The 8792-nt window shown below is 44.8% G+C and overlaps 1 protein-coding gene across 2 annotated transcripts in view; it reads left to right on the top strand.

Annotated features, from left to right (window-relative positions):
- The first annotated feature begins 1477 nt into the window (after positions 1 to 1477).
- The window catches only part of ADPRH (ADP-ribosylarginine hydrolase), a 15652-nt gene continuing 8337 nt past the window's right edge, over positions 1478 to 8792 (top strand). Inside the window, exons 1-2 of one of the 2 annotated variants that reach the window (XM_004373657.2) lie at positions 1478 to 1613; positions 4521 to 4866. In XM_004373657.2, the coding sequence (XP_004373714.1) occupies positions 4554 to 4866 (313 nt within the window). In that variant the 5' untranslated portion in view covers positions 1478 to 1613; positions 4521 to 4553. Of the gene's footprint in view, positions 1614 to 1656; positions 1694 to 4520; positions 4867 to 8792 lie in introns of those variants that run through there. The other variant, XM_023728843.1, reaches the window with a different exon arrangement.

Below are 8792 nucleotides of genomic sequence, written 5' to 3'. Positions count from 1 at the left end.
TGGTTATGCCTAGTCTGGGTCATTACAGCACAAAAGATAGGTATGTTGTTAGTTGCCCCCTAGTCCGCTCCAACTCATAGTGACCTTATGTATAACAGAATGATACCTGGTTATCTTAGTCATCTAGTGCTGCTATAACAGAAATGCCACAAGTGGATGGCTTTAACAAACAGAAATTTATTCTCTCACAGTCTAGTAGGCTGTAAGTCCAAATTCAGGGCATTGGCTCCAGGGGAAGCCTTTCTCTCTCTCTGTCGGCTTTGGAGGAAGGTCTTTGTCATCAATCTTCCCCTGGTCGAGGAGCTTCTCAGCGCAGGGGCCCCTGGTCCAAAGGACGTGCTCTGCCCCTGGTGCTGCTTTCTTGATGGTATGAGGTCCCCACTCTCTGCTCGCTTCCCTTTCCTTTTATTTCTTGTAAGATAAAAGGTGGTGAGGTGGTGCAGGCCACACCCCAGGGCAACTCCCTTTACATTGGATCAGGGATGTGACCTGAGGTGTTTCATCTCACCCTAATCCTCTTTAACATAATCTATTCTTGCCTCATTAACCACAGGCAGAGATTAGGATTTACAACATATAGGAAAATTACAATCACAAAATGGAGGCAACCACACAACACTGGGAATCATGGCCTAACCAAGTTGACACATATTTTTGGGGGACACAATTCAATCTATGACACTGGTTCTGCACCATCCTTACAATTACTGCTCTGCTTGAGCCCGTGGTTGCAGCCACAATGGTCTAGGTCTAGCAAAGCAAAAATTTGCAGAAGTATATAGAATACGTGCATGTAGTTAACTCTAATTCTCCTTAAGAGACATTATTCATTGATTTAGAAAAAGAAAGTTCCTAATTTTCCGTTGCTTTTGTTTATTGTCAGGACGAAAAAAATTCCATACTGCTGCCAAATAAGTAGTGAGTTCAAATTAATTTAATCCTTACAACCACCCTAAGATTCCCACTAATAGCGATCCTATTTCACAGAGTAGAATGGCCCCATAGGGTTTCCTGGGCTGAAATTGTTTTCATTTGCTGGTGAGTTCCAACCTCCGACCTTCCCTTTAGCAGCCAAGCCAGCGCTTAACTACTGCTCCACCTGGGCCCCACCCTAAGAGGTAGGTACCAGTACGATCCCATTTTTAGGGATGAGGGGCCCAGGACCTAGCAAAGGTCTCTCAGTGCCCTTTTCCAAGAATCTGGGGACACACTAGCACGCTGAGCCCAGGAAAGCGGGGCAGGGAGGAAAGGTCCAGGCGTCAGTCAGGAGCCACGCATGAGTTACTGCCAGACAAAGCGGCGGCCGAACCAGGGACGCGACCCCACCGCCCTCCTGAGCTGCGGTGACGAAGTCCCGTCGGCCCCGCGCGGAGCGGAAGGGCGCTGCGCTGCTGGGGAGCCGCTCTCGAGGCCCGGCCGCCAACACTAGGGTGGGCCCAGCCGTAGCTCAGGACGCCTCCCACGGCCTGGAGAGCCAGGCTCGCCCCGCCCGGCCCCTCGCGCTTCTCCCTCGCGGTGTGCGCTCGCGCCCCCGCAGACCCGGTGCAGACAGGCCTCTCCCTGCGCCCGGAGCGCCCAGAACCGCGGCCCCGCCCGGGTCCCGCTGCAACCAGGTAACTCCACCTCCCCGACCCGGAGCGCAGACCTGGGGAGGTCCCGCTGCCCGGGAGTTGCGGGTGTTGTTGACAGCCAGGTAAACGCTAACTCCCCAAAGTTGTTTCAGTTAAAAGAAAAAAAAGCTCCGCCATTCTCAGTGTGTCCTGAAAGTGGCAGGGCCCCCAGGATTTCCTGGTGCGGCGGCGGGTAGCACCGTTTTGCAAATTTTGTGCGTGTGTGTGTGCGTGTGCGTGTGTGTGTGTGCGCGCGCGTGTGCGCGCGCGTTGACCACCCAAAAAACAGAGGACCATCAGGAAGCAGCTGCCCAGACCACAGCTCTGAAAGTACAGTTCCGGTGGAAGAATGTAAACTGAAGGTTCAGAGGAGTTTAAGGAACGGGAGGGCTCTGAAAGTGGGAGGTAGAGCGGTATGGGTGAAAAGAAAAAGAATCTCCCACGGAAAAGATGTTGGTTAACCTCCCCCCACCCCACCCTCCACCCTAGCCACCTGCAATACACAAAAAACACGCATATCGGGGTGGACTCAGAAGGAAAACCCAGGCTACAGTACAGTGGGTTAAAAGTCATCAGATGCCAACTAAACTTGGTCTCTGAAGATCTTAGCATAGGGACCTCAGGGAGTATCCATTAATCTTCTCCACTTTTACAGTCCTCCCCAGCCAGGAATTTACAGGTGCTCCAGGGTGGATGACTTGTCCATAATCATAGCCAGAACTCCAGTTCCTAGTCATCAGTTTTAATTAGTAACATATGTACATAACGTTTTACAAATATCCTTTGTGAGCCAAGAAAGTCAGCATGATCAGTAACTGGGTGTTGGTCTGTCCAGTCATTATCATGTCCTTGGTCTCTAGGTGCTCCTAGAGCCTGCATTCCACAGCAGTGCAGCCAGAGGAGGACTTCTGCAAGGGCAGGACTTCAACTAAACTCTCAGAAAAGTTTAGTTGCGGAGGGGAGGAAGGGCATCCTGGTTGAGTAAGTTAAGTTTAGGTAAGGGGAGGGGAGGAAGGGTGTCCTGGGTGAGTAAGTTAAGTTTAGGTAAGGGGAGGGGAGGAAGGGCATCCTGGCTGAGTAAGTTAAGTTTAGGTAAGGGGAGGGGAGGAAGGGTGTCCTGGGTGGTTAAGTTCAGTTTAGGTAAGCCAAGGGGAGGAAGGGCATCCTGGGTGGGTAAGTTCAGTTAAGGGGAGGGGAGGAAGGGCATCTTGGGTGAGTAAGTTAAGTTTAGGTAAGGGGAGGGGAGGAAGGGTGTCCTGGATGAGTAAGTTCAGTTTAGGTAAGGGGAGGGGAGGAAGGGCCTCTTGGGTGGGTAAGTTCAGTTTAGGTAAGGGGAGGGGAGGAAGGGCATCCTGGGTGGGTAAGTTAAGTTTAGGTAAGGGGAGGGGAGGAAGGGCGTCTTGGGTGGGGGAAGAACTTGAGCTGACATGAGAATGAGCTAGTCCACCAGGCCCCTAAAAGGGCCACAACAATGGATTCAGACATACCAATCATCAGGAAGATGACATAGGTCCTGAAAGCGTTCTTTCTGTTATATATAAGGTCATGAGTCATACATGTTATACGTGTGTCAGAGCCATCTTAGTGGCAACAGCAAAGCCAGTACAGATGGGGCTGGATGGATAGATGAAGAGCTTTGAATCTGAATGCCACAGGCAATAGGACACCAATGGGAAATTGACTGAAGGAAAGGGACATTTAGGAGATGCACCCATGGAGAAACAGCGCCGTACCAGGGATTAAAATCATAGATAGATTAGCTGAGCTCCCAATACTCCAGAAGTTAATAATTTAGAAGAAAAACAAAGTTTAAATATTGATACTGGAGGGAAGGTTATGGGGAGAAAGTGTTCTAGTTCAGTAAATAGAAGAATGTTTTCTTTGTTGTGTATGAATAATGAAAATAAAAGTACAAAATAGTGCTTGCTATCTGCCAAGCACTGTTCTAAGTCCTTTATACAAATTAACTCATTTACTTCTCACAGCAAACACACGAAGTAGTTGCTATTTTTATTATCACCATTTTACAGATGTGGAGGCTGAGGCATAAGAGAGGTAAATCGGTCTAGGCTGAGACAGAGGGGTAAAATCAAGCATCCTGGCCTGGAATCAGAAAATTTGGGTCCCAGTGCCTCCACTCTGTGGTTGTGTGAATTTAATCTATCTGAGCCTCAGTTTTCTTATCGTGAAATGCATATTGTACTCTCTCCCTACCAGGTGAGATGGTGAATATGCAGGTGTGTGGTGAACTGTGCATTGTGACACCAATAGAAGGTATTATTTAAGTAAAGAAGGGATAACTTCCAAGGCTAAATCCCAAATGGAAAGAGCAAATGACTAGCTTGATTTGACTCGCAGAATTTAGTGGGCTTTCTCCTCACAGAGACACAAAATGGAGTGGTAGTTAAAAGGATGGGCTTTGGAATCAGACTGGTCTAAGTTTGAATCCCAGCCACTTACTGGCTGTGTGACTTGAGACAAGTCACATAACATTTCTGCGTTATTGCTGTGATTCCGACCTTATGCATATGTAAAATGGGCCTAATTATTCCTTACAGAGCGGCTGTGAGGGTTAAATGAGAAAATGTATGTAAAGCACTCACTACAGAGTCCCTAGGTGGTGCAGACAGTTAACACACTTAGTTACTAACTGAAAGGTTGGAAATTCAAGTCCACCCACAGGCACCTCAGAAGAAAGGCCTGACAATCTACTTCTGAAAAAATCAGCCATTGAAAACCCTCTGGAGCACAGTTCTACTCTGACACCCATGGTGTTGCCATGAGTTGGAATCGACTCCATGGCAACTGGTTTTTACAGTGCCTGCAAATAGTAAGTGCTCAATAAAATGTAGATAGGGCTATTATTTTTTCTAATTCTTCTTCCTCCTCATTTTCCTTCATGTGTCGTAGTTTCTGCCCAGAGACAGCCTCTCAGAGCCCACCATGTGTGGGGGGCTGATGGAGAAGTACGTGGCTGCCATGGTGCTGAGTGCAGCTGGCGATGCCTTGGGATACTTCAATGGAAAGTGGGAGTTCCTCCAGGATGGGGAGAAGATTCACCAGCAGCTGGCCCAGCTTGGAGGCTTGGACGCCATAGATGTGGGGAGGTGGAGAGTCAGTGATGACACAGTGATGCACCTGGCCACAGCAGACGCTCTCATAGAGGCTGAGAAAACCAGGGACTTGGCTCGACTGTATTCCCTCTTTGCTAAGCATTACCAAAACTGCATGGAAGACATGGACGGCCGAGCGCCAGGTAAGTGCAACCAGTGGAGGTCCTGGGAGGGCAGAAAATAATACAGGCCAAGGGAATCATTAAAAATGTTGATAGAGGAGAGGGGGCCAAAATGGCGGAGTAGTCAGATGCTTCCGGTGGTCCCTCTTACAGCAAAGACCTGAAAAAACAAGTGAATCGATTATATATGACAATCTAGGAGCCCTGAACATCAAAGGCAAAGTTCAGGAATTGGACTGAGTGGCAGGGGGAGGGAGAGATGGTTCAGAATCAGCGAGGAGTTGCCAGATGGGATTGGCTGGCATGCACGGTGAGGCAAGCAGTGACATTCAGGACTCGTTTTCCACATCGGGAGAGACCGAGCGGTGGAGAGTCTGCTCAGGCCTCCAGAACCGGTGAAAAGTACATGCATTTAACCTACCATGAGGATCAAAAAATCACCCCATTTGGGAAGAACCTCTCTCCCATTTACCTGCTCCTTCCCTACTCTGCACCAGGTCCCAGGCTGGCTTCAGCAATTTGATGTGTCCCCTGGGCCACAAGTAGGACCCGTCATGTGCCCTGAGCCATTCTCCCATCCTTGGAGAGGGAACCACTTTAACAAACAGGAAAAAATAATCTGCCAGCTCCCCTAAGCTAGAAACTCAGGGTGGCACAACTCCTTTGCCTAGGCACAGGCATAAGGGGTCCACGGACTTTGAATGCCTTTCACCCCTGCATAGATCTAGGTGGGCCCATTTCAACAGTGTAGGGCCTCATTAGCACAGTGCAAAGGGTATATACCTGAAGGCTAACTTCACTGTATCAGCTCTGTGGTGGAGTGGCAGGTTCGTGACATTTGACACCACTCTGCCCATTAAGCTGGGTCCTCACCTACCCACAACAGGGTCCTGAGGACTACTGGCTCCACCCATGCCACCTGCAACAGTGGTCCAAGAATAAGTGGTGCCTCAGTCCTTACAACCAACAGCATTGGGTGCTCATAGTCTGGCTGCAAAACCCAGCCATCTACACACTGTAGGGAACAGGGACACACTTTCCTCCCAGACACTCAGGGGCAGCCATCTGCCCCCTGCTTTGCTCAACACTTGACCACCTACTGCAGCTAGATACCTGTGCCTACACCAATCACCCCTGCCTATCTAGGACTGTAGGTGAGAGCCTGCACCACACACCTGGTGACCAACTACCTGGACACCTGAGCTGAATCCACACAAGAAAAGTAAACAGACTCCTGGGCTCACATACCTAGTAACAGATCTAACCACCTGGTGACAGAATGTTAAACCTTCAAAGGCACCAGTAATCAAACTAGTTCACACGAGCAGCCTAACTGGGCATATCAAAACAAGAAGCTAGGACACAGCAAGCAAACATAAAATAAATAAATATAATAACTTACTGATGGCTCAGAGATGACAGTCAATATCAAATCACTTAAAGAAGCAGATCATGATGACTTCAGCAAGCTCCTAAAACAAAGAATCAAGAAATTTTCCAGAGGAAGAGAAGTTCTTGGAATTACTGGAGATAGAATACAAAAGATTAATATACAGAACTCTTCAAGAGATAAGGAAGGAAATCATGCAAAATGTGGAACAATCCAAGGAACCCACAGACAAAGCAATAGAGGAACTTAAGAAGATTATAGAAGAGCATAACGACAAATTTAACAGGTTGCAAGAATCCAAAGAGAGACAGCAAACAGAAATCCAGAAGATTAACAATTAAATTTCAAAATTAGACAACTAAATAGAAAGTCATAGGAGCAGAATTGAGGCAACAGAAGTCAGAATTAGTGAGATTGAAGATAAAGCACTTGACAAGAACTTATTTGAGGAAAGATATAAAAGAATTAAAAAAAATGAAGAAACCCTAAGAATTATGTGGGACTCTATCAAGAGGAATAACCTATGAGTGATTGGAATACCAGAACAGGAGGGGGCGTGGGGTGAATAACAGAAAATACAGAGAGAATTGTCAAAGATTTGTTGGCAGAAAACTTCCCAGATAACATGAAAGAAGAGAAGATATCTATCCAAGATGTTCATCGAACCCCACACAAGGTAGATCCCAAAAGAAAGTCACCAAGACATATTATAATCAAACTTGCCAAAACCAAAGACAAAGATAGAATCTTGAGAGCGGCTAGGAATAACCAAAAAGTCATCTACAAAGGAGAGTCAATAAGAATAAGCTCAGACTACTCAGCAGAAACTATGCAGGCAAGAAGGTAATGGGATGACATATATAAAGCCTTGAAGGAAAAAAACTGCCAGCCAAGAATTATACATCCAGCAAAACTGTCTCTCAAATATGATGGCAAAATTAGGGCATTTACAGATAAACAGAAGTTAAGGGAATTTGTAAAAACCAAACCAAAATTGCAAGAAATACTAAAGGGAATCCTCTGGTTAGAAATTCAGTAACATCAGATAACAACCCAAGACTAGAACACAGGATAGAGCAACCAGGTATCAACCCAGATAGGGAAGTCACAAAAATAAATCAAAGCTAAAACACTGAAAATAGCAAAAGAGAGACATCAATATCTAAAAGGTGACAACATTAAAACAAAAAGGAGAGAATAAAAAAATGTAGTCATAGATCTTCCATATGGAGAGGAAGTCATGGCAATATAAAGAAATAAAAGAGTAGTTTAAACTTAGAAAAATAGGGGTAAATATTAATGTAATCACAAAGGAAACTAACAATCCTACACATCAAAATAAAAAAACCAGAAAAACATAAAGACTCAGCAAATACAAAATCAACAACAATGAAAAAAATGAAAAGAAAATACATCAAGAAAAACAACTCAACTCAGAAAATTAAGTGGAACAAAGAAACTGTGAACAACACACACAAAAAGACATCAAAATGACAGCACTAAATGCAAACCTATCAATAATTGTGCTGAATGTAAATGGACTAAATGCACCAATAAATAGACAGAGAGTGGCAGAACGGATAAAAAAAAAACAGGATCCATCTGTATGCTGCCTACAAGAGACACACCTTAGACTTAAAGATACAAACAAAGTAAAACTCAAAGGATGGAAAAATATATACCAAGCAAACAACACTCAAAAAAGAGCAAGAGTGACAATACTAATCTCTGACAAAATAGACTTTAAAGTAAAAGCCACCACAAAGGATAAGGAAGGACACTATATAATGATTAATGTGTCACTACACCAGGAGGACATAACCATAATAAATATTTATACACCCAATGACAGGGCTCCAAAATACATAAAACAAACTTTAACAGCTTTGAAAAGAGAGTTAGCTCCACAATAGTAGTAGGAGACTTCAACACACCACTTTCGGTGAAGGTCAGAACATTCAGAAAGAAGCTTAATAAAGACACAGAAGATTTAAATGCCACAATCAGTCAACTTGACCTTATAGACATATACAGAACACTTCACCCAACAGCAGACAAGTATACTTTCTTTTCCAACACACATGGAACATTTTCCAGAATAGACCACATATTAGGCCATGAAGCAAGCCTTAACAGAATCCAAAGTGTCGAAATATTACAAAGCATCTTTTCTGACCATAAAAGTGGAAATCAATAACAGAAAAAGCAAGGAAAAAAAAAAATCAAACACATGGAAACTGAACAACACCTTGCTTAAAAACTACTGAGTTATAGAAGAAATTAAGGATAGAGTAAAGAAATTCACAGAATTAAATGAGAATGAAAACACATCTTACCAGAACCTTTGCAACACAGCAAAAGCAGTGCTCAGAGGTCAATTTATAGCAATAAGTGCACACATCCAAAAAGAAGAAAGGGCCAAAATCAAAACACTAACCCTACAACTCGAACAAACAGAAAGAGAGCAGCAAAAGAAGCCCTTGGGCACCAGAAGAAAGCAAATGATAAAAATTAGGGCAGAATTAAATGAAACAGAAAATAGAAAAACAATTGAGAG

Source organism: Trichechus manatus, unplaced genomic scaffold, assembly GCF_000243295.1.
Source record: "Trichechus manatus latirostris isolate Lorelei unplaced genomic scaffold, TriManLat1.0 scaffold00026, whole genome shotgun sequence".
Classification (NCBI taxonomy): domain Eukaryota; kingdom Metazoa; phylum Chordata; class Mammalia; order Sirenia; family Trichechidae; genus Trichechus; species Trichechus manatus.
The sequence above is the reverse complement of the archived record's forward strand: the minus strand, read 5'-3'. Positions and strand labels throughout refer to the sequence as shown.